This window comes from Puntigrus tetrazona, chromosome 12 (assembly GCF_018831695.1).
Source record: "Puntigrus tetrazona isolate hp1 chromosome 12, ASM1883169v1, whole genome shotgun sequence".
Lineage (NCBI taxonomy): Eukaryota > Metazoa > Chordata > Actinopteri > Cypriniformes > Cyprinidae > Puntigrus > Puntigrus tetrazona.
Window position 1 is genome coordinate 13523654 of NC_056710.1, and position 23346 is coordinate 13546999.

Consider the following 23346-nt stretch of genomic DNA (forward strand, 5'->3'; position numbering starts at 1 on the left):
GAAACACGCGATCAGTCATTTGTAATTTTAATAGAAATTTGCTACAGGTTTTGTTTAAATATATAAAAACAATTTCACATAATTTTACAAGTCACTTCAGAGCCATACACGGGGATTTCATATACAGAATGTGCCTTATAGAAGCTGACAATGTTTTTTAGGACAAAGTATTATTTTTTACTCTCCTGTTACACGAGTATTCAAAATTGTTGCAATACAAAGCAATAATCAGTATGCATAGAAAAAAAAAAACACTCAATGACAGACCCCTTTTGCAATGAATTAAAAAAATGTGCTATGCTGAAAAAAAATGTTTAAACAATGATATCCAGTGATTTTTTTAATATGACCATAATGCATAAAAAGTATACAAGATTTTTCACCCTCACAGACATTCTTTATAATGAGTAAAAAAAAAAGATACTGGCATCAAGAAGATTTCTATACATAAAATAAGAAGCTTTATTAAGACAAAAAAGCACATGATCTAATGAATGTCAGTGCACATTTCCTTTTAAGGAAGCTCAACAACCACCTTTAACCCAGGTCCCCAAATGACTTTTAAAGAAGACTTTCAGTGGTCACAAAAAGCACAAGAGGAAGAGGAATAGAGTCCGATGTCCATTCAGCTGCAATCTGTAACCTATGTCTCTCTAAAAACCTGTTTATCCTTCACATGAGGTATGATTTCCAGATTATTTGAAATGTAAAACCTTTTGGATTGATCAAAATTTTGTTCTGCAGCAATAAACATTCAATAAACAGAGACCAAACTACAGTATCCCTATTTAAATGATGTCTTTCTGAGCTGTTCTAGTGGACCGACGGAAATAGAAATAGGCCATAAGAAGTAGAACAAGTATTAGAAGGGAGAAGAGGAGCATAAATGTGACGTATCCCCCATGAGGCATCAGCGGCGTGTCTGGAGCTTCAGCCGGGATCATGTTGGTCAGGTTAAGCATGTAACCTAATGTCCAGCCTGCATCACTGTCTCCTATCTGCACATAGAAAGCAGTGGACGCAATCTTAATCGTTTTCCATATTCATTTTCCTCAACATAAAAGTTCATTTAACTAATGTAACATCTAAGCTGTCTCAATACTCTTAATGAGAAATTATGTAACGTGCTTACCTTCTTAATGAACCTGATGTCTTTCCAGTTGTTAGAGGAGAAACTGTATCCCTTTTCCAGAAGAGTGACAATATAGGTTGCCGAGAAGCAGTATTCGGAAAGGTACTTCTGGTTTACTTTGGGATAGTTTTCTACAAGCTACAAAAATAAAAAAAGTAACTTAGACATGTTTCAACAAAGATGCAACTATTTTATACGCTCTTCAAAGACTGGTATTAAAACACTTCACCTTTTTCCACGGTGTAGAACAGTACTCTGCCAGCTTCTGCTTTGTAGTGTCTAAAGAATCGCTTGTCAGATTTAAAAAGTCCATCACAAAGAAGAAAGCTGAAAAGGCCTAGAGAGTCAAGTGGTATGATTATCATCACTAGTTATGACATACAACCAGCTATTCAAATTCGTTCGAATAAACAATGTACGTTGTTTCTTACCCCAAAGTCTCCATAGACAGAGGGCTGGAAAACGCCGTTGAAAGAGCATTTTGAGTAAGAACAGGTCATGTTGTTAAAAATCTTTATGATTGATTGTTGGCACTGAGGCCACTGCCCAAGCCCTATGTGAAAGAAGGTTTTATTTTCCAGTTGTACGTCTTTCATACAGGGTGTGTTGAAGTCACTTGAAACTGTCCTGGTTTGGTTATATCCAGGGTGAAAGCAAGGGTCTCTTAACTCAACGGGGTCTGTCTTAGGGAAGAAAAAACATAAGAATAAGAATCAAATGTATCTCTCAATGTAGACATTAAATAAATACATTAGTCACATTTAATCAAATCCAGTAAAAAAAGAGAAAATCCTAACAAAGTATTTGTCATTTAACAATGACAGCAATAAAAATCACTTTATTTGTTGTGCAAAGTATTAATCATAAAATATGTGCAGTAAATGCATTAATACACGCTCACGTTTTTCAAAGTTGTAAATGGGGAAAAAGGAAATTTAGAGGAACACATTCACTAAAGAAAAATAGATTTCAGTATTTCTATACTTTAAATTGTTGCATTTCATTTGTTATTTGCCTATTCTTTGTAATTCTTTGTGATATTTATTAGAAGTGAAAACTACAGTTTCCTTCAGTGCAATATTCAGCCACATGATTTTATAGAATAAGTATAAATTCACATAGACCCCAGGTCTACACAACTTCAGTTGCAATGGCAAGCATACCTCGTCAGCTTTAAGTGTTGACTCTAATATCTTGCCCATAGAAAGCTTGAGAGCTTGGTCCTTGCCGTAACAGAGAAAGCTGTGGGTGTACAGGTGATAATCATTTCCGTACAGCCTGAAGTCAATAGAATTGTCAGATGATTCAATATTCTGTTGAGGTACGAAGGTTATCTGAGTAGATGCTCCACCCAGGTCCAGAGCTCCCAGCGTTCCTGTGGGCTGCATGATAAACACAGGAAGATTTAACATCTGGCCTTTTCACACTGAAATTGTTTCAACGGTCACTCTTAAAATGCAGACTTTATTTAGTGCCACAATTCTTTAAAATAGGCTTTGAGATAAAATTACAAATCAAAATGACAAATGTTTACACGCTGCTAAACCCAGGTTAAAAACCACCATACCTTTCTCAAGTTTTGGCTCAGGTAATTGACCGTAATCCACCCGAAAGCTCCCTCTTCTTGGCCTGAAATGATACGAGCTCCCTGATAGGAGAAGGGGTAGCTCTTCAGTGAATGTGCTACAGAGTCCAGAACATTCTCTGAGGCTTTGTCATTCTCCATCCTTAAGAAAAATGTGTTATTAGCCATTACCACTCAACAATTACAGTAAATGATAAAACTGTTAAAACAATGTACGCTACGTTCAAAATGCTTGTTGTGAAAAATGTACCTAATCCGAACGTTATGATGGATGAAAGTTTCGGAGTGACACAACGTGAGGTCGTATTTATTTTTTAACGTGCAAAAACTTAGTGGACTCAATGCAATGACCTTCTGAATTATTCTCAGCCACGCTATATGATTCTTGAGAGATTAGAATATTGAGAATTGATTACTTGAGCAGTCTCATGCCTGCGGTGGCTCCCAGGTACACAGGGGTTTCGTGGTGTCTGTGCGCGGGTATTTTCTGCCTGGCTTCCTCCATGCACTCCTGCAGAGACGCACCAGCCCCCTGTGGATTAGCGAAGTAACTGGAAATGCCTTTGCCTAGAAGAAAAAAAATAAACACATTTTCAAAACACTTTGCCTACAGGCTTTTTTCAGTATGCAAATGCTACTGGAAATAACGCGGGAGGTTTATATAACTTCTAGCAGGATGAAGAGTTCACCCAAAAGTTGCACGTCTGGCATGATTTACTCTTGACTTTCTTTCTTACATTTATCAGAAAGCCTGAGCTGTCCTTCGGCGAATGTGGACCAGCAGCTGTCATGCTGCAAAACGTATCATAATAGTAGTCCGTATGACTTACATTTCATTATGTACATTTAAATTCCCCTGATGCCATGCAAAAGCTATTTATTTAATGAAATAAATGGCATTTGTGGTCACTATATGGAATACAGCAGCTTGTGTATTGTGTTAAATATCTGATTTTTGGTTCCGCAGAGAAGAAAAGTCAAGTCTAGGTCATCATTTTTTACAATGCAAATTGTGTCAAAGCAACATTACACCATAATATAACTTGTCAAAATAGTGACAGACAAATCCAGTTTAAATCTATAGATGGCAGCAGACTTAGATTGCGCAGAGGACCCATCTAAAAAAAATCAGATTTTAAAGAGGGGTTGAAAAATTATGACAATTTTCTATATTAAGTGGACGACCTCTTTCACGTGTAACTTGAAATATTGCAAATGCAAATTAGGCATCACGTACCTTTCACGTTACAGGTGTGTTTCTGTCGTACCATGCCAGTATTGTTCTCCTTCTCGGCTGGCCATTCATAGATAAACACAGAGGTGTGGGAGGAACCTGCATCCAGAACTATTCCATACTGTCAAAATATAGCAGGACCATTGCATCAGCGAAATCAACACAAATCTAAAGTGTAACAATAAATGGTTCACTTAAAGTGTCCTACTTTGTATTTCTGGTGTAAAGGCTTGTTCTGGACGACAGAAATGGCCACCATGGTGATGATCCCAAAGGTGATAACGGTAGCCAGAAAGATGATCGCTGGCCTGTGCCACGCGTTCTTGACTTTTACTTCTAAAAAAAGAAAGAAAATAAAAAGAGCAGGCTGAAAATGTGCACTTATTTAACGGCTCCGGTGCTTTTTGTTTACAGTGCAAGCATATATGTGCTTCGTATTTTCACAGCATTTTAAATTATTAATCGTACGTCCGTGTTTGGATTCAATGCAAACTGTAAACTGAAAGCTTTTGTTTGATTTTCTCTAATCTAAATAATAATTGTGAAGCGTATTCTAAATATTGTTTGGGTTTTTTTGGTGAGGCTTTCTGTGACGTTAAAATAAATAAATAAAACGCCAACACCTACTGTAAGTTTAATGGAAAAACAAACAAAACTTGATGAAGCATGATGGCTGAGCATTACAGCTGTCTCCTTATTGTGTATACAATAGAGCCTCTAAGAGGGTGAGGAGTCATGTGTTTAGGTCTGATGTAGAATATCTCTGAATTAAAAAAAATATCCAGCTTATACTGTCTGTGGTCGCAGATGCTGGGAGAGGCTCCAGCATTCCCATGTCCCTGTAGGAAATGCTGCTTAGAGAATGGATGGATTTATGTATAGATAATATTTTGTCTGAATTTTATAGGTATGATTTAAATTTTACAAGCATACCCTTGGGAAAAGGGAACATTTTTCCTGTGAAGCATGTGAAATTGTGTTCAGAGTCACTGATGAAATTACTTTAGTACGCAATGATTTAAAAATGCCGTGTGTTTTATTAATGCGTGTTTATGGAACATTCGTGATGGTACTGTTTCGATAGTTTTGTTTATATAAATTATACTCAACATTGTACAGCAGTGTTTACGTAGCCTTATAATCAACCTGAAGGGGAGACCAGGGAATGTTGCAGTAATGAGTGAGATGTAACACCATCAGTTTAAACCAATCAGAAATTAGCTGCAAAATAGCTACGAAGAACACACTCCTCCCCGAACTCAGAAATGTTCGTATAAATAGTACGCCGAATAAAAACGATAACTCGTGTTATAGACACGCAAAAAATATATTTTGGCGTCTTTATGCTACGTGATGGATAGGTTTGTGAGACAGATGCGTATCACTGGAACGCGAAAAATGCGTATCTTATGCACGCCAGACACGTGCGTGTTATACATAGGGCAACTTTTTTTTTCCCCACGAGTTTCATTTTTATTCGGCTTGGTATTTACACGCATATTCATGAAACTGAGCTGCACACATACACATTCACACGCACGCACGCACGCACGCACACACACACACACACACACACACACACACACACAACTTTAAGGAAATACAAAAAAAAGCTAAATAAGGTTATAATGTGGTAGCATAATTCACAACAATATATATTTTCAGTTATTTCAGCTCTGCTTAAGCATTGTGTGTGAATCACAAATTTATATCTCACATATCACATATTGTTAGTTTTTATTGTTTTACTCTCTTAAACATAAAAGTGCTTAAAATGTTCTTCACAGTGATTCCATAGAAGAAGCTTTTTTTTCAGTCAGCGGTTCTTTAAAAAAAAGCTATCATATATATATATATATATATATATATATATATATATATATATATATATATATATATATATATATAAAATCAGAAGAACCTTCTTTCACCACAAAAATCCTTTGAAGGTTCTTTATGGAACCATTTAGACAAAAAGGTTCACGTCTGTCATCTTAAAGAACCTATATTTGGAAGCACCTATAAACGTATGGAAATGTTATTTTAGGGGTTAAAAAGCAGTTACACATCTCCCTTTTAGCTAGTTGCCTTCTAGTTCTTACAAGCCCAATCAAGCCACATTTCATGGTCCAATGTAAGTAACGCGATGCGGCAATGAAGCGTTTAAATCAGCGCGCCTCGTTGCGCTTTTCACCTACCCATCAGGACACGCGCCTTGCTTCTCTTACTGGAGAAAACGCTGTGAAAACGGTTGTCGCGTCCCATCCAATACAGTATCAATTGATTCCTGTCCACTGAATCACATCCTATTCTTGCGAGTTAGTTTGCTTGTAGGGATTTGTTTAAGCGACGATCAATCACACCTGTGCGCGTAGCTGCGGCTTTGCTTGGCACATGGGATTTCGCTTTATTTTGGGGAAACACCCTTTGTGCAAGTGGAGCCAGGCTCGCAGTGACGTCACGAGCGGGAGAGAGAGGAATTCCCTAGTGCGCTCGTTTGGGGACCGAACCACTTTGGAGAGCCTGCGCGAGCTGCATACAGAGCAGCCTCTGTCTCGGAAACTTTTGTCCTTGACATTCAAGTCAGCGACATGCAAGTGTTCCGGTCTGAAGTCTACAAACTGCAACTTAATGCAATATTTGAACTGCATGTCTCAAAATTTGCATTGCTTTGTATGTTTCTTTAAAAGTTGGGATCTGTCTGAGGACGCAATGTATGAAAGATGTGTCCAGTTCATGCAGGAGTTAAACATATACATCATAAAGGAGATATAGAATAGAGCTCGGTTTTAAATTTGACCACTTTACTGCATTTGCCGAATTTAAAGCATTTAGCAGATGTTATTTTCCAGAACTGATAACTCATAAAGCAATAAATAAAACGACTGAGTCCGTTTCTCAGAAGACTGGGAATGCAGCGCATGGGATTTTTGGAAAACTTCATGACAGTTATCATTTTATAGCCTGACAGACCCTATTCCCTATTCTCATTGATAAAAAAAGAGAGATTTCGCAAATATTTCTTAAAAATCCATCATTTGTGTTCTGCAGAAGTTAATGCTATAATGGCAAACAGATTTTGATAGTTTTTTTTTATTATTCCTCAGTAAGAACAGCAGTGTTTTTTCCCACAGCAAAAAAAAACAAACAAACAAAAAAAACATTTGCAATGCATGAAGAGATTTTAGGATAGACTTCATTTTGAGTGTTCCGGAAGAAAAAAGGTCATGAAGGATCGGAAAAACATGAGGGTGACTGAACGAATTATTACTTTGATGCATATGGGAGATACTGTCATCCAGGATAAATTGTTCTGTTCTAGTTACAACATATTCCACCCAAATATTTTACTTGCTAGCGTCAGGGTCCTTGATTGTCCTTAGATGACTTGAAAGGATCGATCTCAGTCTAGTTATGTTATTACAGGTTCCTTCTTGGTTTCTTCCCACGAATCGAAAGACTGATTATGCCTACCAGTGAAAGCACTCTTCTATAAGATTCAGACATTATCATAATATGCTGGCAATGTTAAAATGCAGTTGTGCTGCTTATTGTTTGTTTGTGGAAACTGTACATTTTTCAGAGTCTATGATGAATGGAAAGTTCAAAAGAATAGCGTTTCCCTTGTAACAATGTGCATGCTGAATGCATCCTTGCTGAATAAAAGGATTAATTACTGACCACAAACTTTTGAATGCTAGTGTAGCTCTTTTATCTTTTGCTGTCTGTTGTGTATTAAAGCTATAACACAATGGTATTTGCAAAGGAACACTGAGCTCTTGAAGAGATAGGGCTAGATAAGCCACATCAAAATGAACACATAGTGTATAGTAGATATGATGAAAATATCCAGGCCTCACCGGTCTGTTTATCTAAAGACTAAGCAGACTAAGCAGTCATTGCACAATGCGCAGATTAAGATACTGTCTTAGAAAAGCAGCTGTACAAACAAACAAGGCTAGTTGAGTCCATAATCCAAAATAATGCTTCTTACAGCGGCAAAAGTCCATCCCATATTGTCCTCTCAACTGTTTTACATTGATGTATACATTTCTCTCTTGATTCAGACAAGATGCCTTTTTCACTGGAGAAAGCAATATTTTGAATAGAGTCGTTTCAGTTTAAAAACATCTCGGTGATGGGTTTGTCTGTTACAAATTCACTTTACTGGAGGTGTGCTAATAACATATGAACTGTGTTTGGACAATCACCCATCAGCCATGTTTCGACAGCACCCATTCACTGCAGAAGTAACTAAGTAATGCTAACTTTCTCAGAACTCAGTTGCATTTCCTCTTGAGCAAAGGGAAACACTAAAAAAGCTTTCTTTGTGAAATGATGGTCCTTCAAAGGATGTTTGTATAGCAACCTGCATGTCTCAGCTGTGAGACATCTTTTATTAACTGGAACACAAGAGAGACGTCACTGCACACTCATGCTCTCGAGTAAACAGGCTTCTTTCTTACTCTGGTGTTTCTCCACGTTCTTGCATAGATCAGCCGTAACTGAGACGCTGTCGTCATCTACTAAATCCTTTGAAAGCATAGTACAGCACTCACAGCGTTCATTAGTCTCATCAGCCTGAAGAGTCACTGTAGTCCAAATCCATTACTAAACATGTTACATCAGGTTTAATGTCTTCCCTGTAACGTTTACTTGCGCTAACATGCCTCAGGTGCCTGAGTAAGCTTGTATGAGGTAATCTAAGTCAATGTGACACTCATGAGACATGGTAAATAATGGTAAATGTCACTTCACACCCTACATAGTGAACTCTGACAGTTGTTCTTGCAACACAATCGTGAGAAAGCAGGATATTAGGGGTGTCAGGTTGTAATGTCTTTGGGTTTTTTTGTGTTATCATGAATTAAAGCAGCAGCAGCTTTTCTTTCAAACAACAAAAGAATGAAATTCTATTCTACATTTTTTCCATGTTAAATATAGGGAACATATTTAGTTTTTTTTATATTTTTCCCACATAACTGAGGTAGGTTGCCTTTAAGTAACAGGATTGATTTCAGTTAGTTAATCAGCGTAAAGTTCATTCAATGTCGCTATTCTGAAATTACAAACAGGACAAAAAATCCACTTTCATTGATGAATGATGTATTTTCTTTTAAAACTTTTTCCAAGAAGAATAATTTACAGTTCAAAGAAAATTGTTTGGCATAGCTGTAAGAGTTTTGTTACATCCATGGCATGCACAAAGCAGTTTTTTGACATTAAACAACTTTAGGTCGTGTCCTCAGCACAAGCACATGTTCTACACATGCTCTACACGCTACACAGTTTTAAGTACAAACATAAAAGAGCACTGAAGTTGAACACGTCTCCTAATTTGATCATCTTAATAAAAATGCCCTGTGCAAAGCACAAACCGTTTCAATTGTTTAAATGGCAAACCTAACGTAATGGTGTTAAATGAAATTTATTTCTTAAAATAAACTGTGATCATTCAAACAATGAAGGAATGGAATCCTATTCCTCCTTCAGATACGGATTAGATTGCAAAGAAAATGATTGTAAATATCCATAGGGCTCAAGGAGGCCTGTAGTATCTGGCGACAGTGCTCATTTTGAAATCTAAATATATATCAATATTCAAATGTTGACGATTAAATCGATTTGTGAATAATTATTTTTAAGCCAGCATGTATTCAGTAAAGTGACTGATGGCCATAAGTTTTTGACAGACGTAATAATGTGCATGATGCACGAATATCAAGCGTGATGTTTGATATTGACGTATTATAAAATCTGATGGAGACGTTTGAATCGCTGTTTTCTTAGTTCATTGTACTTAATGGAATTAAGTTACAAAGTTAAACATCTATTCCCTGACACTTTGGTATTGTCGTGTAAAGGTGTTGCGAGGTAAATTCAATGAGAATGAGTACAATTAAGGTCTTTTAGTAATTCCACGCAAAGATTAATATACCGAAGAGGCAAACACACATCAGGGAGGGACAAAGTAGACTATTAAGAAACTGGAACTTATATTGGGGAGATAATGACAATAACACAACACACCGCACAATGACACAATCAAGGGGAGACAGAACTCGGTCACACAGAGCACATGGTGAGTGAAAACACAAACAAAGCAGTCTAGGGGTGTGACAGGTATCGCATGCCCTTATTTTATTGCACATAGCTTTTTTTAACAGACAATGCAGAATGCATGCTAAGCATATGCAGATTGGACGTTATACAACATATGGAAACAAATTCTTAGCTGGCAAGTCTAAATCCCACAATCAACACCATGAGCCAAAAGTGAGTGGTATGAATAATAATAAAAAAAAATAAAAGCTCATGCTGATGAGATCTTACAACATCTCATTGAGTATTTTTGCCTGTGCTGGCTGGCTTTTATCCAGCAGTCATTCAAGATTTACAGTAACAAATGCATTTCCATTGATCGTTCATTTCCCATTCATTTGTGTGTGATGCTTTTTTTAGAGAGCTAATAAAATAAATTGTGCTTTTCTTGCCTCTTTGCTATAGTATCCAATAGCATAAAATACATTTGAAAGCAATCAGACTATGTGAGAGCCAAAAAGCCTCTTTAGATCAGTGGGTTAGGTTACACATTATGTGTTTCCACACATTCATACTTTCCATAAGAGAGAATAGCTTTTGTCACACCCTTGAAACGTCTGCCAGTGTGATATTGTGGTCAACATAGGCTTGTCAGCACAAACACATGTTTGAAGAGTACTTTCCTATCAGAGATATCTGTATCTGTCTTCAACTAAGAGATAGAGAGAAAGCTCCTTCTTGTTTTAGAATGATCATTTAGGGAAAATGGTTAAGATCTGTGCTTTGAACTTGATAAAGTGATAAATGATGAAGATAAAAATGTTTTTGTTATAACAGGAAAAGCGTTGTTATAACATTACACATGTAGCGATTACTAGACATCCTCTTTTTTTACCAGTATAAGGAAAGAAGTCATTACTTAAAGTGTGATGTATAGATTTCATGATGGTGTGAAGGGTTTGTTCTAGCAGAAAAGGATGTTTATTTCAACAAGTGTAAGCTGTTTTGAGGTTAGAGGAAGTGAGATGTGAGTTCAGAAATGACTAATGACTAGACAGAACATCCCATACTGAAAAAAGTAGATATTTTAGTAGTACAGAAAAAGTATGTATATATTTTATAAATATATCATAATATACAAAGTCTATTAAGGTAGACAGTTCTATGAAAGCCAATGGGTACCATCAACTGTTTGTTTACTAGCATTTATGTAAAAAAAAAAATCGAACTTTTTAGGGTTATTTTTTGGGGAAAATATTCCTTTTGAAAGATTTATTCAGCACTGGCAATTTTTCTGCCAAGACGTTATTAGTTAAGTTTACAGATATGGCTCCTAATATAGCACAGTGCAGTGTTTAAATCAATAACACATGAAAAAAACCAAAAACATCAATATGGAAAATAACAGACTTTCCTGCGTGGAACACAGAGACTTTAATCTGTAACATTAACAAATAATTCTGTGTGACACAACTGAGTTCATGAAAATTATTTATGCAACCAGTATCTCTGCCAGGTTCTCTGCTCGGTTTATCTAAGACAAAATTCTCACAGATAGTTTCACGATTAGACCACATTCTGACATTTGCATTTGGGGCAGTGGTGAAGTGTTTGGGGTCTGACTCAATCTACGTGTCACTTGCAGAGCTTCAGTATGTCCTGTACCCAAGCAAGAGGTTTATAATGACACGGTATATACCACATTGTGAGATTACAAAGAAGCCATTTTGCATGCAGTAGTTTCCTATATGCCCTATTTTACTTTAAATATTTAAATAATATCAAACAATGTTTGGTAACAATTTACAGTTTCTGTTAATATTACTTAACTACATTACAAATACATACAGAAAATACTTTTAGCATGTATTAATCTTAGCTCATGTGTTAACCACAAGGCAAAAACTACTCAATACTTTACTCAATACTCCTAATTTGCTGCTTATTAATAGTCAGTAAGGTAGTTGTTAAAGGTTAAAGTTGTTAAAGTACATCACCCGCATGCTGTTCCAAGCCCATAAAAGCTTTATTTGTCTTCAGTACACAATTTAAGATATTTTAGATGAAAACTGGGAGGCTTGTGGCAGTCCCATTGACTGTCAAGTAAATTACACTGACAAGATCTAGAAAAGCAGGAAAAATATTGTCAGAATACTCCATCTTCCCTCAGCGTTTCAAACTGAAAGTTATGAAGCGCCCAGTCATGTTTTAATTAACTAACTTTAGCAAAGATATAAACACTGTGCCACATGTAAAGTTCATTGTTAAAGTTAATGCATTAACTAACATTATAGGACCCGAAGTTTCCTTATCTCTTGTTATTTCTACACTTTCTAAAACAATTTTTATTTTTTTAAAAGCTCAAGATTCTTGAAGTAGCCCTATAAATAAAAGGGAATCACTTCATAGAGATTTCCAAAAGAGGCCCTGTGTGTGGGAGGGGTGGGACTTTCTCAAGTGCACATGACTGGAATAATGAGGAACGTCGGCGCTGACCTTGTTGTGTCAGCTACAGGAAGTTTAGTTTGCTCAAGACACTAACTCCAGGCATTGGAAGATGGCACAGTGAGTACACGAGTTTCCTCATTCTTGCATGTGAAAACAGAACAGCACTTGTCTTAACTAAAGCGTTATGGTAGCTCTTTGCCTCGCGCAAAGCTCCATAAGACATAAGGCAACTGCAACGATCTGAAATACGTTTTAGTCATGGTTACAACAGGGGATGTTTTGTTTTTACCAGATGGCCTGTCCATTCTCAGGAAGAAATCATGTGGTGTTATATAACAATCTTTTCCTTTCTCTGACGATGCCTTGGTGCTCTCAGTCCTGCACAAACTCTCACAGGCTCCTGCTGCTAAAGCGGTTAGATGGACACCAGATGCTGAAACCCGATGCTTTGGACGATCACAGTCTTCAGTAGATTCATGCACATTTTTTTTATCTTCTTTTATTTACATTGCTTCTTGTAATCTGTTTACATGTCTAAGACGAATATAGTGCGAGATTACAAAACAATACTGGATTATCCATCCACTTAACCAGTTCCTGATCTACAATAGCGTTTCTTGGAGGTCTAAATAAATCCAGTGCATGAACTTTTGAACTTTTTGACAGGTTGTTCATCAGGTTAATAAAAAACTGCATTCTTCAAAGAATTCTTTAGAGCGTTTAGGCTTAACTGAGAATGATTTTTTTTTTTTTTATGGAGAGCATGTCACTGATTTAAACATGTGAATTTTTGGAATTACTGCATTAGTTAATTAGCTACCTCAGCAAACAACAGACATGTAATTTGAATAAAATTCATTGTGAAACTTAAAACCATAAATTTGGCACAAATATGGATGAAGACAATCAATTTCCACATAACCATACTTTTAAGTTAATCTTCTTTTGAAGAATGCTTGAAACATCCACAAATTCAGATCATTTGGAGTGTTTTTATAATGACCCTGCATTGTTTTTCTACTTCCTTCCTTCGTGCACTTCTTTGGAAATTACATCCTGCCCTACCGTGAACCCAGTCTGGTGAAGTGAGTGTTCATGTGGGTGGTTGTCATAGACTCACCTCCTTGTTCATCCATGAATGCAGCGTCCTATAATCCTCTCTCTCTTTCTCTCTTGCCCTCTTTCTGACTCGTCCCAACTCTGAATGCTGTTTAGGGTGCTTGGCTCGGCTCTCTTAGAGGGTCTTTCCCATTCTTGAGGTTCTTTATAAGGCTTGGGGGCATAAGTGGGCGGGCCAGTCGCCAAGCTTTCTCCCTCCCTCTCTCCTTCCTTCCCTCCCTCCTCCACCAACCATGTTAACGATCTGCCTGTTACCTCTCTGTTCTCAACTGTGTGTGTGTGTGTGTGTGTGTGTGTGTGAAGAGAGAGAGAGACAAAGACACTTACAAAGAGTGTGTCTGTGTGTGTATGAGAGAGAGAGAGAGAGAGAGCTTACCTTACAGTATCATTATCCACACTCTCCCTCACTAACCATTTTCGTACCACTTTTGCCCGAGCTCTGACCAGAAACAAAGGCATTTTTGTTTCTCTCTGGGTTACAACTGGCTCTGTCACTCTTGGTTGTCATAAAAAATCATCAACACACAACAAAAGTCATGTTTTGTTTTCTGCTGTTTTGTTCTCTCTGTTTGTGTCTGGATCTGTCACGCAGGTGTTGCCCCGGGGACAGGAAGAGATGTTTGTGGAAATTAATATCATTGATGTATAACGTGAGAAATATGAGACTCATTGAGGCTTATTTTGTATAGTATTACAATATGTAAATGCATTGATACTTCACTAAAATGAAAACTTTTGCTAAAAAAATCGGCTTTTGTATTCCAGAAAGTCACGCAGATTTGGAATGACATGAGTGTGAGTAACTTGCTGTTGCTGTATACATATATGTGTGTGTAAGTGCAAAGAGCACTTTGAAAGAATTAGACAAAAAATAATGCTCTGCCCGTATCTGATGATGCGTTTGGACACGTCATCAGTGATGTTGATTTGCTGATAATTGTAGTATCATTTGTAGTAAGTATGATGTGCTGAGGCTAAATTAAATGCATTCTTGGTGTTTTAAAAAAAAACAGGATGCAAGACGTTTTTGCAGCATTTTCACTTCCTCAAAAGGGAAACAAAATGACGAACCTCTTTTTAGGAGTGTGGGCAAGAGAACAATTATGTCGCAATTTATAAATGTTTTCCTTTGAATGCTAAGAAACGCAAATGCTAGTCTGTCCTCTAGACATTCTTGAAAGTGCTGTGCACAGCTTCTCTGAGATCAGCTATTGCTTATTAAAGGGATAGTTCATCCAAAAATTTAAACTTTGTCATTTTCCTGTTGCATCTCAGTCATCATGAACTTTCATTTCACTTTCATTTCATTTCATCTTTTTTTCATACAGTGACTGACATTGTCCTTCTGCTTTATGCAGAATAAAGAAAATCATATAGTTATTGAAAATACATGAACATTTTGGGTAAACTGTTCCTTTAAATTAGCAGATATTCAGAGTTCTTATCTTTGCCGGATACAGTGAGTAATGTTTCCTACGAAACATTACGCTCAAGATCAAAGGCACATATAATTATAATATGCGGTTTTGGGCTTTTATTTAAGGTTGGTGAGAGATATTTCAAATTTGTTTTGAACAATAAAAGCCTTTGAGGCAATTACACAACAGTGGAAATGCGTTGGAACGGTCAGTCTGAGTGGAAACTAGTTGCCCTTTTAAATTTAGAACACACAAGGGACCTCTGTGATACCAAATGCATAATACATAACTTTTTTGAAAGTTTGGTCCCTATAGAACTTCCCTTACAAGAACATGCATCGTCTGCATGACTTCCTGGGGCCCCCGAAACAGAACTAAACAGCATACTCTTTCAATTAAACCTTCAGAAAGCTGTTTCCTGGTGCATGTTTATATCCCCTGTATTTTGATGGAAACAACATAATCAAGCGCCTCATCTTGTTTCCATGTGATTTTCTTTTAATGGAACAATGTAATTGGACTGAAATATCTGACTGGAGCAAAAATAACATATGTGTTTGGAAACCTTTGAAAATGAGAGCAGATTAATCGCTTACGTTCTTTCTGTGTTACGTTGGACCACACAAACCTTCGTCATATTTTGTCTGTGACCTTCCCATAAAACTAATATGTAGATTGTAGTGATTGTCTCATCAGCAGCATATTGTTTTGCACTCCCAAAGAGCCTAACTAGTAAATAAAATTTATTTCCAAAAAACCATACAACTGACTGGCATGAGGTCAAAAGTACAATATACATAGATATCTGTATCAAATCATGCGATGGATTAAAGTGTAACTCATATTTTTAAGTATTATTAAATGAATCCCAACGATTCTAATGCACTAACCATTCTTGAAAAGGTGAACTTTAAACTTTGTAAACTTTGCAGATGGTGATTCAAAGCCAGCAGTCTTACTATAATAACTGTCTGGCAATGATGTCAACCATCTGCTTGGAGAAACATTTCCCTCCAAAAAGGTTTCCTGCTGCACATTAAAAAGGAGGTTTTTAGTACTCATCATGAACAATAAGAATAATACATTTTGAGTTTATCACAAATGCTGGAGGCCAGCTTCATAATGCAACTTTCAAAGCATTCTGCTGTATCTTACAAAACAATATAGGATTTTTTTTTTCAGAATGAGAAAAAAAAATGTGATAATCCTGTTTCTGCACATTCTTACTTGCTATAATACATCATTTGATTTCTCAGCACATATAAAGTCTAATTAAAGGATTTACACTTGGCACAGTTGCAAATTGTAACTAATTTCTAAAGATAAAAGATGTTTCAGCTGAATGAGATGCTTTCTCTGTGTTGAGTTATATTCTCTGAGACATTAAAGAGTTGTTTATAGTTTACAGTGTGAACCATTTAATCAGTTTTATACTATTGCATATAATGCAGCTTGCATTATATGAATGAAAAAAGGACCATGATATTTCTTGCCTATTAGATCAGGTCTCCATAGCAAAGGATAAACTGTTTTATCTAAACACATAAACACATGAGACGTGCCAGGTGTTTCTTACCATCGATGCCAAAAAACACTCTGGAACTTGTCTTTGATTTAGTCATGGGTTCAGAGCTTTTAACTAAGAGACTGTGGAATGTGGAAAATGAATAAAACCTGTCTGAACATCTGGGTTGTGTTGTGTTATGGTGTCCTTGTTGATGACGTGCTCTTTTAAATTGTTTGCAGAGTCATGAAACATCAGGAATAGATTAGGCTGCGTGGGTTAATGCTGGTGTGCAGTACTGTTTATCATTATTATAACGTTATCATATGTTTCAAACACACAATTTTTAAAAATGGAAATCAAGTCAGATTTATTTGGCAATGTGCTTTGAGATCACAAAAAAAATATATATATATCAATATATTTTTTTTTTAATTGAAATGTGTGTTTTTGTGTGTGTGTTTTGATGAAGCCATCATCATCAGGTGCAAACAGAAAGTAGGCTGCTCTGGTCATGTGACAATTTGCACTAAACATGTGAAACTGCACAAATTGAATTGAGACTCTTTATGTTTTCCATATTTGCAGGAAATGTGCAATGACAGTCAGTAACATTTCTAGAGCTTTATAAATGATCTATTTTGGGACGAAATGCTGCACGGCAGAGATAACCTACGGTGTCGGAAAATACGTATGCCTAATAACCAGTTTTAATAAACAAAACAAAATATTCTTTTAGATAGGCTTGCTACCTGGTGTTCATAAACAATGGTCTATTTTGATCACTTTACAATGGAGTTTATGGAGAAATGGGTCACTAACCCACCAAAGACCTAGGAAAACTATGCAAAACATCAGCATTGAGAATGGTCTATTGTCTATGTCCTGCTCTTGGAATGCAGATGACCGCTAAGTTTACAGATAAGTTTACACACCGCCCTCTAGTGCTGGAGAATGACTGGACCATAAAATGGACTATAAAACAACTATATCGACACGAAAAAAATACTATGAAAAATACTATATAATACATATTGTGACGTAAAGGTGGTTTTAATTGTTTTGTTATTAATATCAACAACAACAAACAACAAAAACTAACTCCACAGTTTTGCGTAGATTGCGTAGGTGATCCAGGCGTAAATATGTTTGTGAATCTTATTTGTTTCCGCCATTAAACAATCAGTGCGTACGTCCGTTGCGTAACTACGTGGATGAACGTCAACATGGCTGAATCCATGAGAGCAGCTGCCGAGAGTTGATGTGGCACTGAAGAGCATCGGCGGCAGTGAACTTGAGCTCAATAAAGCACGTTTATTTTGTAGATTAAGGTATGTAAAATGACATTTACACAATACCGCTTTACACATTAGTTTTGTCTTAGGAATGTCACGCTGGGCCACTTAGTCTTCCTTCTTGCATCAGCCAACGTGTCTCTAAAGAAAGTTTACAGAGAAAATAACCGTTTTTCTTTATTGTCTGTTAATACTGATTTGTTCAGTCGTTATTATTTGTGGCGCTGTGGTAAGTGGTGGTTTCTTGAACACCGTTTGTTGTTCAATACTGGTACGTACAGGATGCATTGCTTATTTAATATAAATAATTTCTGCTAATAATGTGTTCATTTAATAAAAACGTCCAACCCTGGTAACGGTTTTCTCTTTCCCTTCGTTTAGGTACTTGCACTTGACTTGTTGAATCAAATATAGGTCAGTTGGGGTGTAGCTTTTGTTTACATTTACTTTAAGTTAAATAAACTATGATCATGTATGGTCTCACGTAATATCTTACATAATCTATTTCTGTTGGTAACTTGCCTGAAAGATGCAACTATATTGATCCGATCAAATGTGTTTTGATATATATATGATTTACGTTTCAGTTGCACAAATCAGGCCACCATGTATCTCCAGAAGATGTTCTCCTGTTCTCAGCTATTATCGAGACCAAATGCTCTTCAAACATTCAAAAGAGCTGCTTCAAAAGGCAAAAGTAAGTATTTAGCCTATGTATTTCTGTACCTTGTATACCATACCTCGTGAAAGAAAGAAAAATATGTAGGGTATTATAAAGAAAAGCTTATGGATTCTGATACTGATCAGCGTCACAATGAATACTGATCAATATATCCTCGTTTCTTGCTTATTAAAATCAGTTATATATGGATATTCAGTTAGTTGTTTCCGTTCATGACCCTTGCTCTTAATTTACAGCATGTCTGTCTCATTCTCCGGCCCAGTGCTCTTCTTTGAGTTCTGTCCTGTCAGCGTTTGGGTGTGCGCTGTGCTGTCTGGCTTCGCTGATGTGGCACTTTTTACTGTGTTATTTTTTTTCATTAAGGAATGTGGCAGGGTTTGGTGGGCGCTGAACTTTATAAGCTCACAGCTTTGTGAATGGCTTGTCCCAGATTTTTGTTCACTTCACTTGTTTCTTTTACCGATCAATTTTTTATGAGACTGACGTTTGTTATTGGTTGATAAGTGATATTTTATAAGAAAATATGGTGAATATTAATTTTGTACTTTTCTTTAAATTAATTAGTTTTTTATAAACAAAATTTTTATAAATAAACAGACACTGGCGTAAAGTTAATTTGTTTATATATATGCATTACTCCCTCAGGTTTCAGTTTTTATAAAAATATTAAATTACTGGTTAACATTAATCACTTAAAGCATTTAATGACACTCTGATGTTTAGAATTTTTAATTGCAAAATAAAGATACATTATCATACTTTACATTACTGTACACTTTTAGTATTTAAAACAGTCAACTTTAGTGTTTAGACATTTTATTTTTGTATTATAACAGGCAAAAATTTGCATCATGTGTAACATTTCTGGCATATAATAATATTTCACTAAATACACGTCTATAATGATGTTTATCAATAAAACTATAATAATATAAATAAATTGTTAGAATAGACGTTTGAAAGTTGCATGGGGCTCTGCTTATATCAGTAGAAAGAATAGTTTATAAAAAACATGCATATATGAAATTAGTATATTTTAGCATAGTGTTTGCATTTCCATTCATGCATATTCAAATAGACTTAAAGTACTGTACAAGAGAAAAATATAATCAATTTGGGACTAATTTGGATAATTACTGTATATTCATATACTGTGTCATTTTACATTACGGACATGAACTACATATTTTCTGTTTTCTCTGCCTGTCTTTTATCATTTCCCCTCATGTCTGTCCTCTCCTCATTACTCTAATGTTCATGGGTAATACAATCAGTGCACGCTAATGCAGTCCACTTATTTATCACTCATTGGCTTTCCTGCATGGCATGCTCCTCACTGGGTGCTTTCCTGGCTCTCTCTCCATGCAGATCCCTCTTCCTCCCCATTTCTCACACTCCATGCTGTGCGTCAGTGGAGTAATGTGCCTTTTTTTACAGTGCCGCTGGCACGGGCGCATGGTAAGTCATTTGCCCACCGCAGTGATCTGCGCCAGGCCAAAAGAATCGTTGTCAAGTTGGGGAGTGCTGTCGTGACCCGTGGCGACGAGTGCGGCCTTGCTTTGGGCCGACTCGCTTCAATTGTAGAACAGGTATAGATGATAAAAGCTTATTGATTTGCACATAAATATGATGTTATACTAAGAAAATGCGATGCTGTAAAGCATTATTGTTGCAAACTTTGTTTGTAGCATTTAATTGATGGCACATTATAATTGTTTATTTGTGTTTTGATTGTTTAAGGTGGCCATGCTTCAGAATCAGGGCAGAGAGATGATGATCGTGACCAGTGGTGCTGTAGCGTTTGGAAAACAAAGGCTGAGGCACGAAATTCTTCTCTCACAGAGTGTCAGACAGGCCCTGCACTCAGGCCAGAATCAGCTCAAAGATATGGTGAGGCCAAATGCGGATTTACAAAAATACAGTATTACGTTATAGGGATAGTTAGAAAATCTGTCATCAATTACTTAGCCTCATGTCATTTCAGACCAATAAGACTTTCAGTCGTTTTAGTGAAATCAAGATTTTTGTCCCTCCATTAAAAGTTTTTAATATGATTCTTCTAAAAGGAAAAAAAAAAAGCATAGACAGTTGCATAAAGCTAATTGTAAACCTAATTTGCCTAATAAGTGTTTACTATCTGTAAAGGACTGACAATATGAGTTATTCTAGCATTACTTTATCAATTAGGATTTCTCAGCATAAAAGCACATGTACCACAATCTGAACAGTTTTTAGAATTAAACTAAAAGGCTTTTCATTTGCTAAAAGAAGTCTAAACTATTAATCGGGTGACAGAAGGCATGTAGTAGATGTACGAATTGAGCTGTTTAACTCTAGTTTTCTGAAGAGACACAATCATTTTTTATGAACGGACTGAAAACAGGCTTTAATTCACATAAGCATTGATCAAAGCATGAGATGCTGAGAACATTAAATATAGTAAACAAAAGTTACTGTATTTGCTTGTCATTCAAGGAACAAATCTCAAGCAAGCATGTTTCAGCTGAGAAAACTAAACTTTTAATAAAAAAAAAATAAAAAAATGATTGAAGATGCTGATGTTTTTTTTTTTTCTTTGTCAGTCACTTCCAGTCCTAGAGGCGAGAGCGTGTGCTGCTGCGGGACAAAGTGGACTTATGGCTCTGTATGAGGCTATGTTCACTCAATACAGCACCTGTACTGCCCAGGTACATACAGACACTAACATATGCATGGTGAAGCTACAGAATACACTATTATTCATATTTTAATTAGTTTTTTTCTGTTGCCTCAGATCCTGGTAACAAACCTGGACTTCCACGATGACCAGAAAAGACGGAACCTGAACAGCACTCTGCATGAGCTGCTGCGTATGAACATCGTGCCCATCATCAACACGAACGACGCTGTGGTGCCTCCCCCAGAGCCCAACAGTGACCTACAGGGGGTAAATGTGGGTATTGGGAGAGAGAGAGTCTGCCCAGCAGCCTTGCCACCCATCCTCTTCCTTTTGGAACTGCATGCTTGGAGGGGCCTTTACAGATGCATGCTGGGAGTCAGAGCAATGCAGAGGCTTGATCTTTGTCTTCTGCACTGTTGCAGCCTAAGGGTTTTTTCCATTCCTGTAGAAACTGGAAAGAAATTAACATTACCTCATTCGCACAATACTGTCGCTTACTCTCTGGGCTCATCTACGCTTGCTCTGTCATGCACTCGCTGCGGCTTCAAATGTGGTTTAATGTGGAATTCTGCCTTTTCATAGACTAAACAGTCATTGTTCATCACACCCATTTTATTGCCATAGTTTAGAGATAAATGTTCGTGGGAGCTTGAAATGTAGTAGCGACGGCTGCCTTTCTAGTTATAAAAGACAAGGGCCGCTCTCTGTAGTCTGAGTCCCTTTTGAGAATCTTTTCTCTTTTTCATACTGCAGGTTATCAGTATCAAGGATAACGATAGTCTTGCAGCGCGGCTTGCTGTGGAGATGAGGGCAGATCTTCTCATAGCTCTCTCTGATGTAGAAGGTGAGGTTTACCTTTTTATTTCACAAGGATGCATTACATTTATAAAATACTTACAGCAGTAAAGACATTGTTACAAAAAATGTCAAATTTAATAAATGAAAAAATGAAATGCGTTGTGTCTTAATGTGTGTGTGTGTGTGTGTGTGTGTGTGTGTGTGATATATCTTTAACTGATTAAGAGAAGTGTATATATGACTAAATATAACTAAAGGAAAAATGTAAAAATGATAATTTTTTTTTTATTCAGGTAAATGCAGTCTACACCTTTCCATAGTAAATAATGGCAAGCTTTTAATATTTGTCAAATAATAACCATTTCATTTGCCTTTATCACCATTTCCAGGCCTTTATGACAGCCCACCAGGGTCAGACGATGCCAAGCTCCTGGACACATTTTACCCTGGGGACCAGCATTCCATAACCTATGGTACGAAGTCCAGGGTCGGCATTGGAGGAATGGAAGCTAAGGTGGGATTACAGAAAAAATATCATACATGCATACGCATACATACACACACACACACACACACACACACACACACACACACACTCTATATAGCATCAGTAACTGAAAGTCTGTGTGTTTATTAAACTTTAGGTTAAAGCTGCTCTCTGGGCTCTCCAAGGTGGGACGTCTGTTGTCATTGCTAACGGTACACACCCCAAAGTCACAGGTCACGTGATCACTGACATTGTTGAGGGCAAGAAAGTAGGAACCTTTTTCTCAGAGGTCAAGCCAGCTGGTGAGTTACAACTTGTTCTGCCGATTCAGTTTTTTTTTCGAATGTGATTCATTTATCTCTATTTATTGAAAGACCCCCAGATGACACATTTCTTCATCTACAGGTCCCACGGTCGAGCAGCAGACAGAAATGGCTCGCTCTGCTGGCAGGACTCTTGCTTCCCTTGAACCAGAGCAGGTTAGCTGAACCCTAAAACCACTATTTTGCATGACCGTCTCAAATCATGTGTGCATGTTTTTCCTGTAACAGTCAAATTATTTGATTAAATAAAGAAATATTCTTGGTTATTTTCACCGTAAGATCTATAGACCGCATTCGTGTCAATCTGTTTGTCCGCAGAGAAGTGACATCATCTGTGCATTGGCTGATCTCCTTACTGAGAGGAAAGATGAAATCTTATCTGCCAACAAAAAGGACATGGAGAATGCTGTCGGCACAGGTAGCAAGAAGTAATTGCTACTCTCCAGACCATGTGCAAAAACCAGATAATTTTCCCCCCAATGTATCACAAAGGGTTTTTGGTGCACTCAATCTCAATCTGTTGTGTTACAGGTCGTCTGTCTCCGGCCATGTTAAAGCGACTTAGTTTGTCATCATCTAAACTGAACAGTCTGTCCATTGGTCTGCGTCAGATTGCAGTG

At 36.9% G+C, this 23346-nt stretch overlaps 2 protein-coding genes across 8 annotated transcripts in view; one reads left to right on the forward strand and one right to left on the reverse strand.

Annotated features, from left to right (window-relative positions):
• Positions 1–14: 14 nt before the first annotated feature.
• On the reverse strand, positions 15–16648 carry entpd1 (ectonucleoside triphosphate diphosphohydrolase 1). Of its 2 annotated transcripts, none has more exons than XM_043253502.1 (10): positions 13562–16648; positions 4160–4287; positions 3955–4072; positions 3134–3284; positions 2700–2859; positions 2296–2514; positions 1564–1815; positions 1362–1469; positions 1133–1270; positions 15–998 (listed from the first exon to the last, which is right to left on the reverse strand). In XM_043253502.1, exons 1-10 carry the CDS (start codon positions 13575–13577, stop codon positions 789–791), a joined length of 1500 nt encoding a protein of 499 aa, XP_043109437.1. In that variant the 5' UTR covers positions 13578–16648; the 3' UTR covers positions 15–788. The 2 variants fall into 2 exon arrangements, with proteins under 2 accessions (XP_043109437.1, XP_043109436.1); XM_043253501.1 differs by lacking the exon at positions 13562–16648 and adding an exon at positions 6150–6338.
• A 1016-nt stretch (positions 16649–17664) lies between these two features.
• aldh18a1 (aldehyde dehydrogenase 18 family, member A1) overlaps positions 17665–23346 on the forward strand; it is a 9912-nt gene continuing 4230 nt past the window's right edge. For 2 of the 6 annotated variants that reach the window (XM_043253495.1, XM_043253496.1), the window contains exons 1-13: positions 17665–17813; positions 18159–18191; positions 18365–18474; positions 19828–20048; positions 20200–20349; positions 21042–21146; positions 21233–21391; positions 21872–21962; positions 22306–22430; positions 22561–22705; positions 22809–22882; positions 23045–23144; positions 23258–23346. The exon at positions 23258–23346 is cut by the window's right edge and continues 132 nt beyond it. In XM_043253495.1, the coding sequence (XP_043109430.1) occupies positions 18384–18474; positions 19828–20048; positions 20200–20349; positions 21042–21146; positions 21233–21391; positions 21872–21962; positions 22306–22430; positions 22561–22705; positions 22809–22882; positions 23045–23144; positions 23258–23346 (1350 nt within the window). In that variant the 5' untranslated portion in view covers positions 17665–17813; positions 18159–18191; positions 18365–18383. The remainder of the gene's footprint in view (positions 17814–18158; positions 18192–18364; positions 18475–19827; positions 20049–20199; positions 20350–21041; positions 21147–21232; positions 21392–21871; positions 21963–22305; positions 22431–22560; positions 22706–22808; positions 22883–23044; positions 23145–23257) is intronic. The other 4 variants (XM_043253498.1, XM_043253499.1, XM_043253497.1 and 1 more) reach the window with 4 other exon arrangements.

Bases quoted from the DNA above. Each gene is read 5' to 3' on its own strand.
- entpd1 (XM_043253501.1), bottom strand. From the start codon at position 6,216: ATGGGACGCGACAACCGTTTTCACAGCGTTTTCTCCAGTAAGAGAAGC. The intron at 2,860-3,133 runs GTAATCAATTCT...ATTTTTCTTAAG, and splicing joins GCAGGCATGAGACTGCTCAA to GATGGAGAATGACAAAGCCT. The intron at 1,816-2,295 runs GTATGCTTGCCA...TTCTTCCCTAAG, and splicing joins CAACACTTAAAGCTGACGAG to ACAGACCCCGTTGAGTTAAG.